Source organism: Physella acuta, unplaced genomic scaffold (assembly GCF_028476545.2).
Source record: "Physella acuta isolate Inbredline_101_S28 unplaced genomic scaffold, ASM2847654v3 ptg002271l, whole genome shotgun sequence".
In the NCBI taxonomy this organism is placed as follows: domain Eukaryota; kingdom Metazoa; phylum Mollusca; class Gastropoda; family Physidae; genus Physella; species Physella acuta.
Window position 1 is genome coordinate 45,019 of NW_026733770.1, and position 24,572 is coordinate 69,590.

A 24,572-nucleotide genomic window follows, 5' to 3' on the forward strand; every position below is an offset into this window, starting at 1 on the left:
CGTCAGAGTAATCTTCCTTGCACACCGCACCATCGCATGAACGGTAATTCCCGGTTTCCTGTGACGTCAAGTTTCGACGCGGATCTGCCGCGCCGTTTCTGCGTTACACTTGTCACTTGTCAGAGTGAGTAGGGCCCAATTTTCCAACCCAGTTGCTTGCACTCTGTAGACGGATAAGCTAGCATGCAATTTTCATGTTCTTTTTGGTTTTTTTTTTTTTGTTCCTTTCTTTGAACTCATGTTATAAATAGCTTCATTAAAAGAATTAGGTAGGCAATTTTAAAGCGATAGGATGTGCTGATTATCTATTTCTGGATAGATTCGATATTAGTGTGACGTTACGAATTAAGAGTTCAAAAGGTGGAGATGGTGAGTTAGTTCTAATGGTGGTACAAATGATAGGATGCAATAATACAATTAAAGGTAATCAAATGGGATGGTGAGGAGAGTTTCTTTCAGGGCATCTTACTGGGGAACTGTGACCCACCCTAGGGGGTCATCCATAAATGACGTCACACTCGTAGGGGGGAGGGGGGGTCCGTAATTTTGTGACGATGTGTGATCAGGGGGAGGGGGATGGGATCAGATGTTGCGACGTCACATTTTTGCATTATAAAAAGTAATGTTAGAAAACGAATTTTAGACGTTATTTCGCGTTTTAGATAACTGTTTTAATAAATTGTAATAGTTTAGACAAGATTTTGGGAAAATATCGATGTTTAAAAAAAATTCAACTGCAATTTTGAGGGGGGGGGGGGTTGTAGGTTGAGGTGTGACGTCATTTTAGGGGGTCTGGCTTTTTGTGACGACGTGTGACGGAGGGGAGGGGGGGAGGTAAAAATTGTCAAAAAAAGCGTGACGTCATTTATGGATGACCCCCTAGGAGCAAGCCCCCCCCCCTCCCTCCGACGAAATTAAAATAATTTAAGTTTATATTAAAAAATATGTACTTCAACCAATGTCCGCTCCCCTCCTCTCCCCAACCAGAAGTTTGAAGCGCACTCCTTCCTATAAAGAAAAATATCTAGTTGAATGGTAAAATATTAAACTAAAAGGTGATCAAATGAGATGGTGAGATAATAAATTTTAAAGGTGATCAAACCAGACAATTTAAGATAATCCGTTTAAAGGTGACGTTATAATAAATATAATTAATATGTAGTCTGATAAATGGAAAATTAATTAGTGCAATAATAGACTAATTAAAAGCACAACTTTTGAAATATAGAAAATATAAGTATTTTATTTATCAAACAATACATTTCTTTCCTCACAAGCAAATCATTGTTACAACTGACAATACAAAGATGAACTAGAAAATTGTATGAACTTCCATATGTTGGTACAACACTGGAAATACGAGTTGTATAACAGAACAAAAACCTTTTACACATTATACTGGTGTACAGTGCCATAAATTTTTATGTGAATCTTTAAAAATATTGAGTCTAACATACTGAAACATCATCAGGCAAATTTATATGAGATTACATATTTACATGTATGAATTCAATGCAATCAGTCACAGTGAAGTAGGTGTAGGATGGTTTTTTTTTTAAAGTAGGTATAAGTTAATTTTTTAGAAAGATTATCTCCCTTAATAAAAACTAAAAAATATTGACTTATGGTTTAACCCAGGCTATTTTGTCACTGTCTTCGTTGAGACTCACATATTAATTTGTGTGTCTCGGCTAGCTAGGGACAGATAGATTCTTGATAAAAAAATGAAAGTTCCCTTATGAGGGTCTTTGGGGCAAGTGAAGTAGAGTTCACCAGTTTCTATGACCTCGGCATATGACAAAATAGCATAGTTAGCACTATGCCCAGCCGCCTTTACTTTCCCTAACGTGAGTTAGGTACCCATCAGAGCTGAGTTCTACTGACTTGAATCCGGTTTCGAACTCAAGACTTTTGGGTTAGTAGTATAGTGCTGTATAATGGGACTGGGTGGTCTAGCGGTAGAGAGCTGGACTGCTAACCTGTAAGTCTCGAGTTTAGGGAAAGTAAAGGCGGTTGGGCATAGTGCTGATCACACTATCTCTTCATATGCCAAGGTCACAAAAACAAGTGAACTCTACTTCACTTGCCCCATAGACCGTCAGGTTTGAAAGGGAAACTTTTACTTTTAGTGCTGTACGGCTAAGCCACTCCGTATCGTATGTAGTCCTGGTGAGGCCCTAATTTATTTGAGATATGGGACTCCAACATAAGCCCTGAAATTTAATATTTTACCATAGCTATTCCATGGTATACAGAGTTTTCCTTGAGACAAATAAAGGAGTATATACATAGGCCTATACATGAGTATTGCTCATTAGGAAAAAAAAGGGAGCCCCTAACAAAGTGGGGGCCCTATATCCTTTTAGCTTATATGTAAATCCAGCACTACCACTGGCCCTTGTCTGTATCTCAGAGTTCATAAACTGCAGGCTAGCAATTTTTATGTTTTACCTTTCTTAATTAGAAAAAGAGGGCAAAAGTTTCATCAAAGGAAAATAAAGTGTCGTATTAACATTTTTTTTAAAAAGTTTATTTTTGTTTTCCTTACAGGTATATATTTACATTCAGGTGATTAATCAATTTTTTAATGATCAAACAGAAAAATGTTTTTAAGAATTTCAATCTTGCTTTAATCAGACATCCATGTTTTTAAAAAACCACTTTTGTTTTAATCAATAAATAAGATTCCTTTTTGAAAGACAGCAAACGATGTATTTTTTCATAAATTTGATATAGGCCTACACAACACAACAGTGACTGCTGACTGGAATTTCAAATGCAATTTATAAAGCATACGTAAAAAATAACAAAAGTACTGATTGGATTTTCAAATGCAATACATACAATATGGCATACAGAAAAACATAACAATATATAACATATAAAAAAACATAACAAAATTTAACAATTTTAGACCATGACGCAACAGCGGTAAAATTGTTAACATTTTATAAACATTTTAATAACAATTTTCTACTTATAACAGAATTATAACTATAACATATTATAAAATCCACCTTAAATGTAAAAAAAACAACAAGAAATTAATATTTATCTGTTATTATTTATTGGAGATAAATCATTAAAGATATTGTTACTACATGCATAATGCAATTTGCCTCAAACTTATTCACAATTTGCTAATATATTTAACTTTGATAAGAGTCAGAATTCACTCACAATACTAATATATTGAAAATTGTAACATGAACATAAAGAAAAAAATCACAGATAAATTCAATATTATTCAAACATTCAATTATAAATCATGTATAAGTATAGTACTGAAAATTTTTTAGTCAACATTTTTCACATGGTTATAAAAGTAACAATAATATAAAAAAGAAAATAACAACAGAAATAATCTGATTAGCTGTTACTGATAATTTAATAGTGTAGGCTTTAAGTAAGTAAATGAGATTGAAAATAACAAACTTTAAATTAATATATATGATAATGAATTTTTTTTTTTAACAAGGTAGCTTGAAAAACAAAACATCATTATTTGATCTATTCTTTGTTAAAAATGAAACTTGTATCTAATGTACCCATGTTTTCCTATGTATCCATGTTTTCCTATGTATCCATATTTTCCTATGTATCCATGTTTTCCTATGTATCCATATTTTCCTATGTATCCATGTTTTCCTATGTATCCATGTTTTCCTATGTATCCATATTTTCCTATGTATCCATGTTTTCCTATGTATCCATATTTTCCTATGTATCCATATTTTCCTATGTATCCATGTTTTCCTATGTATCCATATTTTCCTATGTATCCATATTTTCCTCTGTATCCACAGAGTTCATTGATAGTGATTAGTTTACAAGAGCTGCTATTGTGGATATAGCCTTGAGCCCAACCCCTTATTTCTGAGGCTATACTTAGCCCTAGCCAAGATCCTAGTCCCAATCTGATCCCTGATTAAAGCCAAGATCCTAACCCCAAATGATGTCATGGTCCTTACCCAAACCCTAAACCTATCCCTTGTTCTAGCCCCCATCCTATCAATAACCCTATATTGTCTTTGTCCCTAACCATTGTCCTTAATCCCAATCCTAAATCTAGCCAGAATCCTAATCCCGAACCCTACCCTCCTAAACAATAACCTAGCAGGTTAAGCCTGGTTTACGTCACCAGATTTTGTATATGTGGTATACCTAGCTTGTTGCCAAGACAACCAATCCTCTCAAAACTCATCTAATTCCTTTATACTGGTTAGCAAGCGCTACTTTATTAATAGAAAGAACAAAAATACTGATGGAAAAAATATGTAATACTTATCATCATCTTTTCTCGTTCATGCCCAAGACAGATGGGGCAGATGAAGTAGAGTTTATCTGTTTCAAGACCTTGGCATATGAAGCGATAGTGTGGTCAGGACTATGCACAGCTGCTTTTGCTTTCCCTAAAGAGAGTTAGGTATCCATCAGAGCTGGATTCAGGGATGTTCTACTGACTTGAATTCAAATCTTTTGAATCAGCAGTCTATCTATATGCCTCCATATAGATAGACTGATGGTGATAAAATTTGATGCTTAAGCTTGATATGAAAGAAGTGTTTATCTTAAATCTGGGAGTTAGTTAGATTGTACAAACCGTTGATAAGGGTGTAATCACAATGGTATATATTATATATCATCATGTTATAAATGAAGAGATGAACTTATAGATGATACGCTTGAATTTAAGGCAATGAAAAACATATTTTTAATACTGGTGATAAGCATGTTAAAATAGGAATGAAATTAGACTCGCAATGTTTTCAAGAAACAAAACAGAACATTTTTTTTTTAATCCTAACTATAGTAATTCTATTAAAAAATTTTGTTTTTCAAGAAAATATTTAATTTAAACATTTATTATCCAATTTTAATGCCAGTAACATAATAGGAGATTTTTAACATAAAATCAATAGAAAAACAAATAAAAAATAACACAGAAATAAAAAAAAAATTAATAAATAACATTAAACATCTTCAAATAAGGGCTTTGAACCATTTAAAATTTCCTTGCAAGTTTTGCTAGTGTATTTTTCTATTGTGTTTATATACTCTGGCAACTTGTGAAGTTTCTGGAAGTTTTCGCTTGTTAATTTCAGAGGCTCTGGTCCCAGTTTACCATCAGGGTCTGCTTTTGTTACCTCCCTTTTCAATTTCTGTTCTTCCTCAAGGACAAGAGTTATGGAACTTCTCACCTGAAGAAATACAAACACTGTATAAATATGTTCTTTTTTTTTACTACATTTTACTTTCCAATTAAATCTATGACTTTTTGTTTTTAAAAGAAAAAAGAAATAATTTTTTTTAGTACTAATATTTTCCAATTTAAAACAAATACAGTAACATTCCACGGCGTTTGGGTGGATATTTACAAGATAGTTACATTGGTGTACAGAGTATAGTAAATAAATAGCGAAATATGTAAATGAATACATAAGATACATTGAATTTAAAGCTTGTTGGTTCAAAAATTGAAAAGTGGCTGGTTTGTAACATGTTTGCCAAAAGAATTGGTGGAAGAGTATAACATATGGAAGAATAGTCGAAAACAGAGCTAGTTTGCATGGATTTCATCCAATTCTGTACAATAAACGTAGTAAATACCAAAGAAAAATGAATAACCAGTAGAGTAGTCACATACACACACACACAAATTTATTGTTTTACACAGATTTCGTTTACATTTGTACAATAGTGAATTTTAAAAAAATAGGTAAATAAGTAAATGAATAAATATTCGAAACTGATGTTTTGGTGGGTGGTGGGGTCGTTGGAACAGTTAAAAGGGATGTGGGGTTATCATGTCTGAGGGTGAAGTGGACAGAGGGGGAGGGGGTGGATGTGTCTGACAAAGTGTGGAGAGGGTGTGTTTAAGGCAAGCCTAGCGTCAAGTTCTGTGTGATCTGACTGCTGATGTGTTAACAAAATTAACCCAGAAAATGTTTTGATAGTCCTATACTGCAAAGTAAATAGTTTGTAAATGTAACCAACAAAATCACACACGTTTAAAAGAAAACTTGTATGATAGAATCAAATAAAAATCTACGAAAAGAAAAGAGAAAAGAAACATTGTTCCATTGCGTCTATACTAAAAAATACTATATTATATTTGTTCCTAATTGGTGTTGTAATTAAAACTTGTTTGTCATGCTTCAACCTTTGTTTTGGTTTAAATAGATTTATAGTTGTTTCCCCTACTACGAACTGTGGTTGTTTCCCTTCCTCCCAAGTAGTGGCTTATCTCCCCTTTGTTATGACCATTACTTCTCACCTTCATAGCTTTTGATAACACTTTAAAAACACATGTTAAAATACTACTTTTACTTTAAAGTTTAAAAGTACACCTGTTATAACACATACAAAAATTATATGTATAACTCAACATTTTTCACAACTAGCTACATCTGCCAGGAAGTTTAGTTGTCAATTTCTCCTCAATCTTCCTTACCTAGTCTTTACACAATCATGCTACTCAATCTTCCCTATTTAATCCTTACCCAGACTTGGTGCATAAGAGATAATGGTAGTCATAAGTGTAAATGTGAGTTAAATCCTACAGTCTTTTAATTATCTCTAAGCAGATTAACTAAACAGAACGAAAAAATGATGACACAGCTTGAATAATAGAATTGTTTTTATATTAGACACAGAACAAAAGCATTATGACATAACTAGAGTAGAGTTGTTATATAAGCCAAATAAGAATATATAGGGTGGTGTGGCTTTAGCAGTAGAGCGCTAGGGTGCTAAAACCTGAAAGTCTCGAGTTCGAATCCAGGTCCTAGTCAGTAGAACATCCCTGAGTCCACCCAGCTCTGACGGGTACCTATCTTAGGTAAAGTAGATGGCGGTTGGGCAATTGCTGACCACACCTTCCCTTCACATTCCTCTAACGACAACTTCCCTTCATATTCCGAGGTCAAGAAACATATCAACTCTATTTCATCTACCCTATGGATCCCTAGCTCTAAATAGGATTCTATACTACTTTTACTTAAATAAGATCATATAAAAGATATAACTACTAAATCTAAGTATAACAATGAAAGTTAAAAAAGATGAAACTCTGTCCATTTCACCAAACGCAATACCACACCTGAGGTGATTTCTCTAGGATGTTCTTAATCAACTTATTGATTTTGTTGTAGAGTTCAATAATTTCAATCACATCCTCCGGTGGGCCTTGGCACTGCTGGGAGACCTCCCTCCGGTCGTAGGAAATCAACACGCAGTTTTTTGTTCTGTTGCCTGACAGTTTAGCCTGACCTGACATCACACGGACGCAAAATATGATGGAAATCAATACATAATAAAAAAATAAAAAAAAAACAAAGATAATTCAGTGCATTCACACACAAAAATAAATAAAATAAAAACATAGGCTTATATAGAATTGAGAAGGGATAAATAGGAAAAATAACATACATATTTTGAAAGATGTTAGATTTGCATTGTTGTTTCAAGAGAAATATTATACATATTGTTAGTAGGGTTGAAAATTATAGGGTCTAAAAGTCTTTGCTTTCTTTGTACCCGTATTGTACCCATATTGTCATTTAAAAGAGAAATATTATTTATTATATATTATATATATATTATATATATTGTAAGTCGGCTTAAAATTGTAGGGTCTAAAAGCGTTTTCTTTTTTCTTAAACAGAACAGATGCCTGCTGTCTTTTCAAGAGAAATATTTTTATAAGTTCGGTTAAAAAATGTAGGGTCTAAAAGTCCTTTCTTTTTTTTGTACCCGGAACAGATGCATGTTGTCATTTAAAAGAGAAATATTATACATATTGTAAGTTGGCTTAAAGACTTTTGTAACACAGAAAAGAGATGCCTGTTGTCTTTTCAAGAGAAATATTGGCCTACATAATGTAAGTCAAAATTTTAGGGTCTTAAAAGACTTTTGTAACCCTGTTCTGTGTTGAATATAGTTTTTGAGTATAGCTCTTGTTTTTGCTTGACATCCCAGAAGGGTTGTCATGGTAACCTGACCTAACAGTCTTTAGATTTAAACATGTGTATTTAAACAAAAAATATTAGTAAGGGCCTAGCCCTAAAGTATTGGGTCTAAAAGTCCTTAGATTAAGACTTATGTCTTTCAAAGAAATTACTGTGTTCTGTACTTTTCCTGTTATCTGATTAAATATTTTAACGTTTCATAATGCTCTTAGAATTCAGCTTCCTTCAGTTACAAAAATTCACACCATTTTGTAAGCCTATTACCAGCTGATCACAATTTTGAATTATTTTTTTGGACAAATTTCTAATTGAATTTGGTGTCAAAAAATACAGGCAACCTACTTTTGTGTGAACTTCTCTTAAGAAAATTTTAATTAACACAGATGTCAACATGGCAGGTGAGGTAGTGTTTTAATCCCTGATTATACGTTACGTGTGTCGGCACGTGCACAGCCACTTAAAAGTTCCAGACTCTAATCTGGTACCTTTCAGGTAGGCCAATAAATCAGGTATTTCTCAGGTAATGGATGGGGCATGGCTTAAGAAGGAATGCAGTTGATGTTGAAGAAATGGCACTAAACTATACGCCTCAAGGAAAAAGAAAGGTATTGCTGAGGAAGATGTGGAGGCGCACAGTGGAGAAGCAGCTGGCAGAGGCAGGACTGTCATGGGAGACAAGTTAGGTAACCATCAGGTACAAATCAGGTAACCATCAGGTACAAATAAATCAGGTAACGTCAGGTATAAAAACAGGTAGCAATCAGGTACAAATCAGGTAACCTTCAGGTACAAATCAGGTAACCATTAGGTACAAAACAGGTACAATCAGGTACAAAACAGGTAACAATCAGGTACAAAACAGGTAACAATCATGTACAAAACAGGAAGCAATCAGGTAAAAAACAGGTAGCAATCAGGTACAAAACAGGTAGCAATCAGGTACAAAACAGGTAGCAATCAGGTACAAAACAGGTAGCAATCAGGTAAAAAACAGGTAGCAATCAGGTACAAAACAGGTAGCAATCAGGTACAAAACAGGTAACAATCAGGTACAAAACAGGTAACAATCATGTACAAAACAGGAAGCAATCAGGTAAAAAACAGGTAGCAATCAGGTACAAAACAGGTAGCAATCAGGTACAAAACAGGTAGCAATCAGGTACAAAACAGGTAGCAATCAGGTACAAAACAGGTAGCAATCAGGTACAAAACAGGTAGCAATCAGGTACAAAACAGGTAGCAATCAGGTACAAAACAGGTAGCAATCAGGTAACACCAGTATAAATCAGGTAGCAATCAGGTACAAAACAGGTAGCAATCAGGTACAAAACAGGTAGCAATCAGGTACAAAACAGGTAGCAATCAGGTACAAAACAGGTAGCAATCAGGTACAAAACAGGTAGCAATCAGGTACAAAACAGGTAGCAATCAAGTAGCAATCAGGTACAAAACAGGTAGCAATCAGGTACAAAACAGGTAGCAATCAGGTACAAAACAGGTAGCAATCAGGTACAAAACAGGTAGCAATCAGGTACAAAACAGGTAGCAATCAGGTACAAAACAGGTAGCAATCAGGTACAAAACAGGTAGCAATCAGGTACAAAACAGGTAGCAATCAGGTACAAAACAGGTAGCAATCAGGTACAAAACAGGTAGCAATCAGGTACAAAACAGGTATAAATCAGGGATCCATCATGTATAAATAAAACAGGTACAAATCACGTAACTATCAAGTACAAATAAGGTAGCCATCAGATACAAATCAGGTACGAATCAGGAACAAATCAGGTACCCTTTAGGTGGGGGGGATGTGGGGGGGGGGGGGTTGGGGAGGGGGGATTTCGTTTAAAATTGGTGTCATCGATTAATGACTTTCATACGTGACTCCCGAGATTTTTTACATTATATTTTCATGATTTTATCTAAGTAGGAAGAGTTTGACTAGTAAAATAAACCCCTCCCCCCCCCCCCAAAAAAAAAAAACAACATAAAATAAATCCCTATATTCTAAAAATAGAATCGAAAATTCCCAACTCATGACAACAACAAACACGTACCACATCTCTTGGCCAGCAGTGTCAAGCAGTCTGAAATTATGGGAATCCCCGATGTCTCGGCCTCAAAAAAACTTTTGAATGTGTTGAGCGACTTTCTGAGCTCGATAAAGTTGGTGTAGAGGTCGTTGTACAGCTTCCCGTGGTCCTGTGGGTGGGGGCGACAAAGGTCAAGGTTAAGGGGGAAGGCTCCGGTAAAAAAAAACTTTTTTAATACTCCTTAGAAAACAGTTATTTCTTTACAGCTTTATTAAGATACATCCGCATATGCATTTCCACTAAAAAAATTTTTTTTAAAAATCTTGGTAACTATGACAACGGCGGCCATCTTGAAAAATTAACCCCTTCGTAGGTTTTCCACCATTCACAAAATATTACATTTTAAGCCCAATAAACAATCAATTCATAATCTACTTTTATATTTTGGGGCAATCAGCTAAAAATTTTAATTGCATATCTTCAAACTAATTTTTTATGAATTTTCAAAATATGTGTCCTTTCAAAACACTTAATTTTGGGGAATTTTGGGGCATTAAAACTAGTGTTTTGAACAGACACAAATTTTGAAAATTCATAAAAAATTAGTTTGAAGATATGCACTTAAAAATTTTTTTAGCTGATTACCCCAAAATATGGAATAAGATTATGAATTGATCGTTTATTGGGCTTAAAATGTAATATTTTGTGAATGGTGGAAAACCTACGAAGGGGTTAATTTTTCAAGATGGCCGCCGTTGTCATAGTTACCAAGATTTTTTCAAATTTTTTTTTAGTGGAAATGCATATGCGGATGTATCTTAATAAAGCTGTAAAGAAATAACTGTTTTCTAACGAGTATTAAAAAAGTTTTTTTTTACCGGAGCCTTCCCCCTAAATCCCTGGGTGATTGGAATGTGATTCTAATGGGTCATTATTGACACACTGATTGTTTTTGTGATTGTGGTGTTTTAGGTATATTTTATACGTTTTTGTTATAAAGGGGGTCGTTCATGAATGACGTCACATTCGCAGGTGTGTGTGTGTGGGGGGGGGTCAGAATTTAGTGACGATGTGTGCGCTGAGACGGAGGGGTTTAGATAGTGTGACGTCACACGTTTTCATTTTAAATAAACCGGGAGTGATCTCCCCTAAACTTTTTCGAATATTCTTATATAACACTACGGGAATGGCACCTCGGGATATAGACATGATTTTTAATCAATTTTTAACTACTTAAAACTTTTAAAAATAGAATAGAATCTCGTAGAAAAAAGAATTTCGCACCAAGTGTACGCCAAAAAAAATCCAGGTCTAAAAGTGCGGAATATTATTAGATCTAGTACTTTATAAATTCACATGCCTTTTTTGAGAAATCGGAAATAGCGTAAATTAGTACTTCGTCTAATTTTTTAGACGATATGTGAGGGAGGGGAGGGGATGCATAAAATCGTCAAATAAAGCGTGATGTCATTTAGGGATGACCCTTAAAGACAGATACACTTAAAATCAGAAAAAGGAAACATAGGAATAGAAAATATTATTTTAGTAAATTTTTAAAAAACTTGGCTCTACTTAAAACCAACTGTTCTTCTTACTGAAAAATGCCCATGGATCTACCTAACACAGACGTATTCAAATTTTTATAATTAAATTAGCCAGGGTTTCTTTCAGACTTTTTTTTTACCACTGGTTACTAGAAACTTACAAGGGGGCGGGAGTGGAAACGAAATATAATTGACATAGAAAATATTTACCTTTACCATTGCCCCCCCCCCCTTCCCTCAACCGAGAAAAAAAAAGTTTGAAAGAATTACTGCAGGGTGGTGGTGGTGGTGGTGGGGGGGGGGCGGGTACGATGGGCTGGCCTGAAAGAAACACTGAGATCAGCAGGTCCCGTCCTCAAACTAGCACTAACCACGCCCATCTATCTATATAATTAAGCTCTACCATTCATGCATTCATGTCTTAATAGGGCCACGAGAGCAACTATGGTGGATAAAAACACAGAATATAATGGAGGGAAAACACTGACTACAGAAGTTGAAAAACACTGACCACAGAAGATGAAAAACACTGACTACAGATGATGAAAAACAATGACTATTAAAGATGAAAAGCTCTATGGAAGATAAAAAGCACTGCTTAATGAAGATATAAAGCCTTATTGAAGATGAAAAAAAAACTGACAATTGAAAATGAAAAGCCAATGACTTCTGTGAACGTTGTAAAACCATAAACAAGGCCTACAACTCACATCAACTACCATTTTTGTTGAACTTACCTGAAACGTTTTATCCAAGGATGAGACTGTGGATACTTTGGATAACTTAATCTGATGGATAGCATCCAAGGACGACTCTGTTGGTGCGGGGAGGGGGGGGGGGGGGGGGGAGGGTGATATTTGAGAAGTTGTAATTATACACGAATCAATTTTTAATGTGACATTTCACTTCATGGACCCTTTTTATGTGAGTGTCTAATATTATGACATAAATAATATATTATATAACACGTAGGCATAAGGTTCACGTTAATAATTTGTATTAAAAAAATACAATTTTAGAATTACTAGTAAATGTATTGTGGAGTGTTTATATGTAGGAAAGATAATAGGAGCAGGAGGGACGAATGTATCTAGAGTTTATCTATTTCAATGACTTTGGCATATGAAGGGATAGTGTGGTCAACACTATGCCCAGCCGCCTTTACTTTCCTTAACGTGAGTTAGGTACTCTTCAGTGCTGAGTGGACTCAGGGACGTGCTACTGACTTCAACATGGATTCGAACTCGAATGTTTTGGGTTAGCAGTCAAGTAATCATCGTGTTATGTTGGTTTTAGTATTGTTTTTTTTAGCAGCTATCATTTTTTACAAATAGGCTATTATCAAGTTGCAGATAGGCTGAAAACCTCATAATGTTCGTCTGTTTGCCAATGTTTTAACGGCTAATCGATATTGGTCATTCAGGCGATTGCAACATATTAAAAAAAATAGGATTTTTGGCACTTAAACAACAAGTAAAAAGTCAAGAAACAAAAGAGGGATTAATCTAAGTTCAAAACAACAAACATATACGGACTTAATTTAAAAAAAAAAAAAAAGGATCTGACGAAAGTAAAAATGACAAAGAGTGACTCACCAAAGTCCTGTTTCTCAACTTTGTTGAGGCGAGCGGACTGACCAATCGGTGACGGTTGACGTGTTAGGGTGGGGGCGTGGGAACTTCCTGCCAGCAATGGCGTCCTCGGGCTGGGATTGTCCGAGTACTGAAGTGGACAAAATAAACTTATGTTTCGGCTTTTAAAATTTTTTGCTGATTTCGATTTTGTTTTACATTTATACCTTTAAGTACAATTTTTGTAAACAGAATACACCTCTGTTTTGTCTGGTAAACAAGAAGGTGTACTTAATTTTAAACGATAAATATAGGATAAGGCACTCTTATGACAAAACAAATGCTTTAACTACAAATCATTTTGACAAAACAAATTGGTGGGAAAAATTTAAAAAACTCGTGATTGATGTTTTATTACAAATAATTACGGTCTATATTGATGTTCAAAACTTAACAACAGTTAGAAAAACAAGACAGAAAGGCAACAACAGTTACAATGAACTCTCTCCCCCCCCCCCCCAAAAAAAAAAAAAAAAAAAAAACTGTTCTAATTTGTCTATATGCGCTAAAAATGTCGTGGGCCAACAGTAATTCCTTTTGCTAAGCATGCTTGTTTTTTTTTTAATTTTTTTTTTTTTTTTTTTTTTTTTGCTAGGGCTTAGAGCTAGTTAGGCTCAGTGTTAATTAGGCTCAGGCAAGTTAGGCTTGGGGAGTCTTAGCCTCGGGTATAGTTAGGTTTGGCGAATTTTAGGCTCAAAGTAAGTTAGGCTCAGGGTAAATTAGGCCCTGGGAATGTTAGGTTCGGGGAATATTATGCTCGATGTAGTTAGGCTTTGCGTATTTTAGGCTCACTGTAAATTCGGCTCAGGTCTAGTTAGGCTTGGGGAATCAGGCTCATGGTAAATTAGGCTAGGGGTGAATTAGGCTCAGGGTTAGTTAGGCTTGGGGAATCAGGCTCTGATTAAGTTAGGCTTAAGGCATGTTGGATAACTTATGAATGTTAGATTAGGGCTCTAACTCTCCAAACCACCACGACTACTTAACTTCACATACGCTTCGCACTCAAGAGACAACTGAGAACAGGCACTGATAGCAGGCGACAGAGCAATTTGAAACTCTTAGATTGTAATTAGAGCTCAAAGATGAAAAAAAAGACATTTTAAATTTTTAACATTTTTTTTTTTTGCATTGATTTTTTTTTTCCCGATCAAACGTAGTTCTTGTTTTTTTTTAGATATTACTTTTTAGCGCATTACAAGGGATGTAACTTAAAACTTTCTCCGTGAGAAAATAATTCATGGGTTATCTTTCCTGCTAGTTCAAAAATGTAGCAACACACATTTCACATTTCTCGTCTACCTACTTTTTTCTCGTTCAAGCAGTCACAGATGTTTCCCATCTCTTAGCCTCGATCTGGAACTTCTCTTCTTTGTCTTTTGTTTTGTTTTTTCCTTCACATTCCAGCTTTGTTTTATCCGTTCCCAGGATCGTGTCTGTGGTTAAATAAAATAAAACACGCGACAAATAAAACACACAGTCAGTGTTTCTTCCAGACTTTTTTCTCCGGAAGGGGGGGGGGGGGCACTTAAAATTTTCGGGGGAGCGGTAGACTTTCTTCGGGAGGGGGGGGGGGGGAGGGGCGGACACTGTTAAAAGTATATATTTTCTATATAAATTTCTTTTCGTTCTGGGGTGGCGGGGGGGGGGGGGGGGCGGTAGACATGATGCCTGGAAGAAACTCTGCACACAGTTGAGTAATAACTTATTGTGTAAACTGTAATAAAATGTAACGCCTACTAGCTTGTTTATACGAAGTACATTTCTATCATAGGATTAAATTCTAGTACTGTTTTTGGTAAAACCTAAAAAATTGCTTGCTCGTAGTTTAAACCTGCAGTTTATGAACTCCAAGATACAGAATATGGCCAGTGGTAGTGCTGGATTTATGTATGTCAAGAGAGCTATAGCTTAGGGTCCCCCACTTCGCTAGGGACTCCCCATTTTTTTCCTAATGAGCAATACTCATGTATAGGCCTATGTGTATATTCCATTACTTGTCTCAAAGGGGACGGAGTGGTCTAGCGGTAGAGAGCTGGACTGCTAACCCGTAAGTCTCAAGTTCGAATCCGGGATCAAATCTGATGGGTACGTTAGGGAAAATAAAGGCGGCTGGACATAATGTTAAGGTAACAGAATCTCGTGAACTCTTCTTCACGTGCCCTATAGACCGTCAGATTTGAAAAGGGAACTTACTTTTACTGGGTTTGTTTTTACTTTTTTGGTTGGTCGAATGGTAGCGCGTTTGAGTGCTACCCCGGAACTCACGCATGTAAAATGTGTGAGGTCATTGAAAACATCCTTTTAGGAAATTAACAAACTCATAATCAGGCTAACCTTAATTCTTACCACACCCTTAGGCTAAGAAAGCGTAAAAATCTCTAACAGAAAACCTCTTAAACCTAATATACCTATCCCTCAATGGGTCTTGTTATCTTTAAAACCTACTACTCGCCCAAGACAGAGTGGAATGGCGGAGATTTGTTACTGCCCTCTACTCCACAGGGAGTGATGAGGATTAAGTAAGTAAGTAAGTAAAACGAATATGATGATTAGTACCAATGGATAACAACTAAACATGGATAAACACGTATTATGGATACGTTATTAAGAACGCAACAATGGGAAAGAATATCAATGGATATCAACGGATAAGAACCCAAAGGATGATAAGAATTATTACGGATACGAACCACCCACGGTCATTAACCCATCAATTGATGAAAATTCATAGTGGATAATAGCCCATTTGTAATGTAATAATACAGTTTGGAATCAATAACAAAACCACAAACCATTTCAAAGCATTCCCCCATGAGTCAAACAATTGAAACCATAAAAACACAACCTACCCCCCCCCTTCCATCCCCCAAACGCCCACTTTTTGGTGGTCAGTAAAACCTGTCATGTGACCTCGATGGTCCTTCATTGTCTTAATTAACAAGCGTGTTGACACCCACACTGTCAATTATCTGGCCTTGTTAATCACGGTTTGAATTTTATGCTAATGATCCTGACCTCATTACGTGTTGTGACATACACATGAAACCTTAACAGTGTTGTGTACAGTTGTGTTTGTTAGTGAAGCAAGCACGAATCTAAACTACATTATGTAGGGACTTAGAGTCGTGTTTGTTAGTGAAGCAAGCACGAATCTAAACTACATTATGTAGGGACTTAGAGTCGTGTTTGTTAGTGAAGCAAGCACGAATCTAAACTACATTATGTAGGGACTTAGAGTCGTGTTTGTTAGTGAAGCAAGCACGAATCTAAACTACATTATGTAGGGACTTAGAGTCGTGTTTGTTAGTGAAGCAAGCACGAATCTAAACTACATTATGTAGGGACTTACAGTCGTGTTTGTTAGTGAAGCAAGCACGAATCTACACTACATTATGTAGGGACTTACAGTCGTGTTTGTTAGTGAAGCAAGCACGAATCTAAACTACATTATGTAGGGACTTAGAGTCGTGTTTGTTAGTGAAGCAAGCACGAATCTAAACTACATTATGTAGGGACTTACAGTCGTGTTTGTTAGTGAAGCAAGCACGAATCTACACTACATTATGTAGGGACTTACAGTCGTGTTTGTTAGTGAAGCAAGCACGAATCTAAACTACATTATGTAGGGACTTAGAGTCGTGTTTGTTAGTGAAGCAAGCACGAATCTAAACTACATTATGTAGGGACTTACAGTCGTGTTTGTTAGTGAAGCAAGCACGAATCTAAACTACATTATGTAGGGACTTACAGTCGTGTTTGTTAGTGAAGCAAGCACGAATCTAAACTACATTATGTAGGGACTTAGAGTCGTGTTTGTTAGTGAAGCAAGCACGAATCTAAACTACATTATGTAGGGACTTACAGTCGTGTTTGTTTGTGTAGCAAGCACGAATCTAAACTACATTATGTAGGGACTTATACTAATCTTTTTGTTAGTGTAGTTAGCACGAATCTAAACTACATTATGTAGGGACTTATACTGATGTTTTTTGTTAGTGAAACAAGCACGAATCTAAACTACATTATGTAGGGATTTACACAGTCGTGTTTGTTAGTGTGTTAAGCACGAATCTAAACTACATTATGTAGGGACTTATACTGATGTGTTTGTTAAGTGTAGCAAGCACGAATCTAAACTACATTATGTAGTGACTTACAGTCGTGTTTGTTAGTGAAGCAAGCACGAATCTAAACTACATTATGTAGGGACTTATACTGATGTGTTTGTTAGTGAAGCAAGCACGAATCTAAACTACATTATGTAGGGACTTATACTGATGTGTTTGTTAGTTAAACAAGCACGAATCTAAACTACATTATGTAGGGACTTGTACAATCGTGTTTGTTAGTGAAGCAAGCACGAATCTAAACTACATTATGTAGGGACTTACAGTCGTGTTTGTTAGTTAAACAAGCACGAATCTAAACTACATTATGTAGGGACTTGTACAGTCGTGTTTGTTAGTGAAGCAAGCACGAATCTAAACTACATTATGTAGGGACTTGTACAGTCGTGTTTGTTAGTGAAGCAAGCACGAATCTAAACTACATTATGTAGGGACTTGTACAGTCGTGTTTGTTAGTGAAGCAAGCACGAATCTAAACTACATTATGTAGGGACTTACATAGTCGCGTTTGTTAGTGAAGCAAGCACGAATCTAAACTACATTATGTAGGGACTTGTACAGTCGTGTTGGCTGCTATTGTTAAGGTGTGTGTTGCATTGTTAGGTTGTTTTCCAAGAACCGTTCTAATAGGCTGAATTCTTAGGTATTTTTCCATTAACCATCCACAGGTTTGGATTGTTAGCTACCTTTACAATAGCCATACACCTGTGTTGATTTGTTAGGTACTTCTCTATTAGCTATACAATTAGGTTGAATTGTTAGGTACCTTTCTATAAGCTATACAACTCAGCTGAATTGTTAGGTACTTTTTCATTATCCGTGCAAAAATAACAACAATACAAACGATTAAATATAACGACTGTAAAATCTCTCAATGAAACCTCTAACCTACATAGTCGTAAACATATTTCTATTAGCCTAGTAAACTGTCCTTCAAATACTAATAAAAGTTACTAGACGTCAAAAACAATGTTAAAAAAACACGACTATTGTAGCCTTAACGAGGCTAAGCCAGACTTTCGTATGTACATTAATTTTACTATATTAAAAAAGATCAATGCTGGTTGCGGATGAGCCATGCATTAATTTAGCATAAATCGTTAAAGATCTGCATACATACTCAAACGTAGGCTTTATTTTTTTTATATATATAATGAGCTTTTCCAAACAAGCCTTGAAGTACAAGCATATTATAAACACGAGAGTGTATGGATATGAGACAGTGTGGCCGGGTGTTGTAGTGCGAGCGAAACGGCTCAAGTTCGAATCTAAGGCTCGAGTTTGTAAGACGTCCCTGAGTCCACTCAGCCCTAATGTATACCGGAATTAAATTCGGGAAAGTAAAGGCGGCTGGGCAAAGAACTCACCAAAGCATCTCTTAATATCATCTAACTCTATAATGTTTACTTACTTAGACGAGTATATATAAGGAATAGGAAACAGTGTCGATAAGGAAGATGGTTTTATTTTGATAGAGTAGCTATCAGGGGTGGGGGGGGGGATGAGGATAATCGTCCTTCACGAGCTACCGATAGTAGTGTCAAATTCACAAATTATGAATTACTGAAAAGTAGAAAATAAACAACTCAATACAGGCGTATGCTTACGGCGCGGGTCAGTTAGTAAAGAATAAAACGATACGTGCAATGTGATGCTTCTAACCGATATAATAAAAAAGGAATATCGAAAAGTTAAATATAAAAAGACACCAATATAACTAAATAAGGAACCATCTTAAAAATTAGAACCACGTTACTTTAGGCTTCAACGCTGAAAATTCTATTCTAAAAAAACTACTACAAAACAATCATTAATAAACTGAATTCTGACCAAAACGTTAAACCATAAAACATCATTTATAATCCTAGTAAACAAACTGCGTTGGCGCACAGGCTTTGAGGCTTGAGGCACAAGACGTTGGATTAGGTTTTTAGAGTGGCGAGGATATCTCTAGTTGAGACCACTCAGACATCCGCATCGGCTAATTGTTTTGTTTTGAGATGCTAAATATAGCCGTGACGAGAAGATGATTGTAGAACACTTGAACAGTCGGTAAATGAGATAAAAATATATTGAATCAAAACATCAAGTGGATTACACTGAGGTTTAAATTAGAAGGTAGCTTAGAAGCGAGGGTTAAAATAGGCATAGGGCTTTACGAGAGGAAGTTCGCCCCGATCGGGAATACTTTAAAATAAAAAAAAACAAAACAAAATTTAGATGTTAGTGTGGGTGGGGTGGGGGAGGTGGGAAGAAAAAGAACTGAATAGTCTCAGCTATACATTGTCAAGGTCACCCACATCAATTAAGAACAAAGAAGAAGAAAAAGTAAGAACGAAGAACCCACGTCAATAACAATGTCTGTCATAGCTGCAAATTAATGAGTAGCAGCAAATTAATGAGTAGCAGCAAATTAATGAGTAGCAGCAAATTAATGAGTAGCAGCAAATTAATGAGTAGCAGTAAATTAATGAGTAGCGGCAAATTAATGAGTAGCGGCAAATTAATGAGTAGCGGCAAATTAATGAGTAGCGGCAAATTAATGAGACCTCCCGTGGGAGTTTTTCTCTATACCTTCAGATTGGGATTTGCTATTAATTAACACATGTACATAACAGAAAGAAAAAGAAAGTTTTCATTATAAAAATCTTCCATCATCTTCTTTGTTTTTTCCAACTCTATTTACAACAACTGTAAATGCTTTTCTGTCCTTTAATTTCTTCCCCTTTTTTTCACATCTCATAAAATAATTTTCGTGTCTTTTTCAATTACTCTCTGTCCGTTGTCTTTGGAAATCCCTCTATTAGATTCCTTGTATATTCGATAATATTCCGTGTCCTTATAGCAGTGATGGTTTGTATACAACGTGACATTATTTAAAAGATTTTGTCCATTTTTTACGTCCTCACTCCGTACAGGTTTAATATGACATCAACTTTACAACCTCCCCCCCCCCCCCCCACCCCTTAAATTCTAAAGAAAATCTACACGTTATTTTTTATTATTTTAACTTCTATGAAATAATTTTAAAAAAATATACCAGCTAACATTTAGTTTTGCGACGCAGATGTCGAATGGTAGATTATTGGGCTGCTGAAAGTTTCGAGTTCGGATCTCGATCTGGAATATGGACTGCAGGACATTCCCGAGTCCACCCAGCTCTAGATGGTACCTTGATTCATGGCAGGGAAATAAAAGGCGACTGGACATAATGCTGACCACACCATCCATTCATACGCCGAGGTCAAGAAACTGCATCTGCCCTGTGAATCGACAGGTCTAAAAGAGGAACTTTAATTTGACGAGACCAATTATAATAAACATCAAAACCCACTGTCTCCCCATTAGGGATGTGACATTATTTACGGAAATTCCCTAAAAATGAGTTCAAAAAGATTTTTAAAGCTATATTTAGCGCTTAGTTGTAAAGGTTTAAAGTTTGGTATCATTATGTAATGTCAAATTTGAGTTAAAATTAGATAATCGTGGCATGTTGTCGAAAATGGATTTATGTACGAAAATAACTGTTAGAAACGGGTTCAAATTGGGTTACAAGATTTGACAAATCCACAGATAATGGGACTTAAGAAAAAAAAAACAAAATTAAAACAACCATGGTTCTAGGGTCTAGTTTTTGAAGGCCTAACATTGTGCAAGCACGCGTGGTTATCAGCATGCTACGGTAAGCTTTTGGTAGGGCGTATCAAAGCTGTTTTACGTGCTACATGTAGCTTATTATTTGCTACATGTAGCGTATCTTTTGCCTGCTACATGTAGCGTATCTTTTGCCTGCTACATGTAGCCTTTTACCCTGATCGGGACCCTAAACGTGAACAGTAACCACTGCTACCCTAACCCTCACCGTGTACCTAGCTCAAGCAAATGAACTCTGACCCCAATTGTAACGGCAAAACCTGTTTATAAAACTGGAACGATGCTGCAGTAGGGCTATTGTATATGTATATGGGTGTGGGGGGTGGAGGGGGTAGGTGGGGGGGGGGGGGTGGAGGGGGGATGTGTGTGTGTGTGGGGGGGGGGGGGGGGGGTGGGGAATGTGTGGGGTGTGGTGGGGTGGTGGTGGGGGGTGGAGGGTAGGGGGAAGAAAATTTAGTAGAGGATGTCTAATAATAACAGGAAAAGCAGGAAGAAGTTTGTATCTTTGTGTTACAGGTAAGTGTAGGGTCCAGATTTTTACCTAAAATGACTTCCCCCTTGCTTAAAAATCGATTCGTGTGTACTTTACAGTTTACCACTACACAAAGCGTCCATGTTTAGTTTGTGTCTTGTGGGTTAACCCGACTTTTCATTATACGTGCATGATCGTGTAGTAAGTATCGATCATTTCGATACCACAGCCCTATAGGCATATGCTCCTAGCCTGGATCATTCACTCACTCGTGGAGCTAACTCTGTATATATCGGGACTCAGCATGTATTATATGGGGGTCATCCATTTATGACGTCCACAATTTTTAGGACTTTGGACCCTCTCCCCTTTCCACAAAAATCCACTTTTTTCCTTATACAAGTCTATATGCGTCCACAAAAGTCAGTTTTTTTCGGACCCCCCCCCCCCCCTCACGCGTGTGGACGTCATAATGGATGACCCCTATGTATATAGCCTATGCTCATGGACAAATCAAGTCTTTCTAATTTTGTTTGGGGCTGTGTGGGGGGGGGGGGGAGCGGGTGAAGGGGGAGGCCAATTAAATATAGGCCTACATAACTGTACACTGGTGTGTGTGTGTGGAGGGGGGGTGGTCCAAGTATGTATTTGGCTTACATCAAAAGCATACAACTTAAATTATATCGAATATAATGTTGTTTTTTTTTACATAATAACAAAACATTTGTGAACATCTGGTAGGCCTAGTTCTATCTCTCCCCCCCCCCATCTCCCCCGTATATGTAGGCCTATAAGTTGTTGCTGGTTGTAAAAGTTATTATTTAGTATGAGCAGCAGGTTGCTTTGAGTAGCCTTCAGTGGCGTAGCCAGGATCGTCTCAACGGGGGGGGGGGGGGGGGTCCAATTCTTACCCGGGGACAAACTTTCGATTTGCATCCCCCCTCAAACTTTCGATTTGCATCCCCCCTCATACTTTTTATATATATACCGAGGGGTCTATGGGGGTATGACCCCCCCTAGCCCCCCCCCCCTGCCTACGCCACTGGTAGCCTTACTAGTGAAACTACAGTTACTTAAAGCTTTGAGGGACTTCACTCACTAACATTTCTACTTGGATAATTGACATGCACTTTAGTATAGACATAGATCTGGGCCTATAATCTATATATTTTTATATACCTTTAACCTCTAATAAATAAACATCACTAGCCCTATCCTACAGTATTATACACTAACTACTATGACAATAATGTTACTAATCTTACTATACACTTTATTACTAAACATTTATAGTATAGGCCTAATACTATTGTTTACTTTTTAGTAAAAGTGTAGGAATAGTACGCCCTATTAAAACTAATTTTAACCATGTTTAAACTATACTGCTTACTATACTAAATACTGTAAATAGGTCTACAATCTACACTGGAGCATTCTGATCAGCTAGATAGTTCTAGACCCTAGCCCTAGATCTAGTCTACTCTACAAGTCAAGTTTTATTAGTTTTGGTTCAACAACCACACAATTGATCATCTGCTTATTTTAGTATTTTTTAATCTAGATTCTAGACCTAGTGTACTTAAATGTACTTCTACACTTCCGAAGCCTCAGTTAACAGTTAGCAGTTAAGAGAGTCAGTTATAATATAAAATTTATTATAAATGATTATGAATCATTATGATAAATACTAGATTATCTATCTAGATCTAGATCTAGATTAAATAAATATTTTTATATAGATTATTATAGTATAGGCCCTATGCCTATAGGGCTATAGGATAGGGCAGGGGCGTAGCGAGGGGGGGGGCGGGGGGTGCGGACCGCACCGGGTGACACCATTTAGGGGGGTGACACCAAGGCAAGAAATAGCAAAATATATAGAGAAAAACTCGAGGGGGGGGGTGCAAATCGAAAGTTTGAGGGGGGGTGCAAATCGAAAACTCGAGGGGGGGGGTGCAAATCAAAAGTTTGAGGGGGGGGTGCAAATCGAAAATTTGAAAGTTTATCCCTGGGAAGGGTCTCTATGCCTCTGGGGGGGTGACACCATTAAGTGCCGCACCGGGTGACACCCGACCTCGCTACGCCACTGGGATAGGGCATAGGGCTATAGGCCTAAATAAAATATTAAATAAGTTGCTCATGCTAAATAAAATCGAATACGTGAGAAGGCTAACTTTAAAAATTGTATAATCTTACCTGAGTATTATCGATTCAATATATTAATCCTTAAATAATAGACAGTTTTTAGTTATGGAATGATTTTAAAAATAAGGTCAGACGTCTCAACAAGTGCAGCAAGCAGTAAACAAATCCGCCATTTTGCATGAATGTCACATGATACGACCCACTCGTGATCGCATAAGATCGGGAATTCCCTGTGATTATGTAGGACCGGGAGGGAATTCCCGAACAGATGTAAACACTGTGCTCTACCCAAACAAAACACCGCATTACCCCATGAATAAGGTCGCAATGTTAATGCGTGTAATCAAGAAGAGGTGTTTGTTGTTAATCGATTTGTTTCAGGGAGGTTCATGTACATTAACATGTTGGCGTATACACTTGAGTTAGCCTAAATACATAAATAAATAAGCAAATTTGCCTATACGTCCAACATATTACTAGTAAGGCTCCTACACACATTAGTAATTTAGTCTACACATGAACATACTAGCACTAGAAGACCGATTACACGCACAAGCGTAAATTACTGTAAATGAAAAGAATTGCAATGCCTTTAATAAGTTTACCATCTAAAAACAAGTTTTCAAATATTAGTTTTCCTTTAACAAAATAGTTTACTAATATTAAAATTAAATTAAAATAACGAGTAAAATAATTACTATTTCTTTATCTTCCGTGTTTATTCTCAACATAATTCTAATTTTATTGAAAAAATATATTAAATAGATTTTTTTTCACCATTTATTAAAAAAGTTATTTCACCGAGCAGAGGCGTAGCGACCCTTCCCTGCGCCCGGGGACAAACTTTCAATTTGGCGCCCCCCCCCCCCCCCGGAAACAAACCTTCAATTTTCAATTTGCATCCCCCCCTCACTGTCTATTTGCACCCCCCCTCATATATTTTTTTTATATTTATAATGCTAAACTGCACCTAAAATGAGATTTAAATTTGTTTTT

General features: G+C 36.4%; 1 protein-coding gene across 1 annotated transcript; it reads right to left on the reverse strand.

Moving 5' to 3' along the window:
• Positions 1-3,779: 3,779 nt before the first annotated feature.
• On the reverse strand, positions 3,780-23,759 carry LOC131932757 (uncharacterized). The gene is made up of 7 exons (XM_059289672.1): positions 23,628-23,759; positions 14,482-14,611; positions 13,143-13,269; positions 12,285-12,361; positions 10,028-10,172; positions 7,103-7,272; positions 3,780-5,201 (listed from the first exon to the last, which is right to left on the reverse strand). The coding sequence occupies exons 2-7, from the start codon at positions 14,515-14,517 to the stop codon at positions 4,974-4,976; spliced, it is 783 nt and encodes a 260-aa protein (XP_059145655.1). The 5' UTR covers positions 14,518-14,611; positions 23,628-23,759; the 3' UTR covers positions 3,780-4,973.
• Between the last annotated feature and the right edge of the window lie 813 nt (positions 23,760-24,572).

What these genes read in the sequence shown, in the direction of transcription:
- LOC131932757 (XM_059289672.1), bottom strand. Translation starts at nt 14,517, where the DNA reads ATGGGAAACATCTGTGACTGCTTGAACGAGAAAAAA. An exon ending in ACTGCTTGAACGAGAAAAAA is followed by an intron (nt 13,270 to 14,481) that starts GTAGGTAGACGA and finishes TGTCCACTTCAG; the next exon opens with TACTCGGACAATCCCAGCCC. An exon ending in AGTTGAGAAACAGGACTTTG is followed by an intron (nt 12,362 to 13,142) that starts GTGAGTCACTCT and finishes CCGCACCAACAG; the next exon opens with AGTCGTCCTTGGATGCTATC.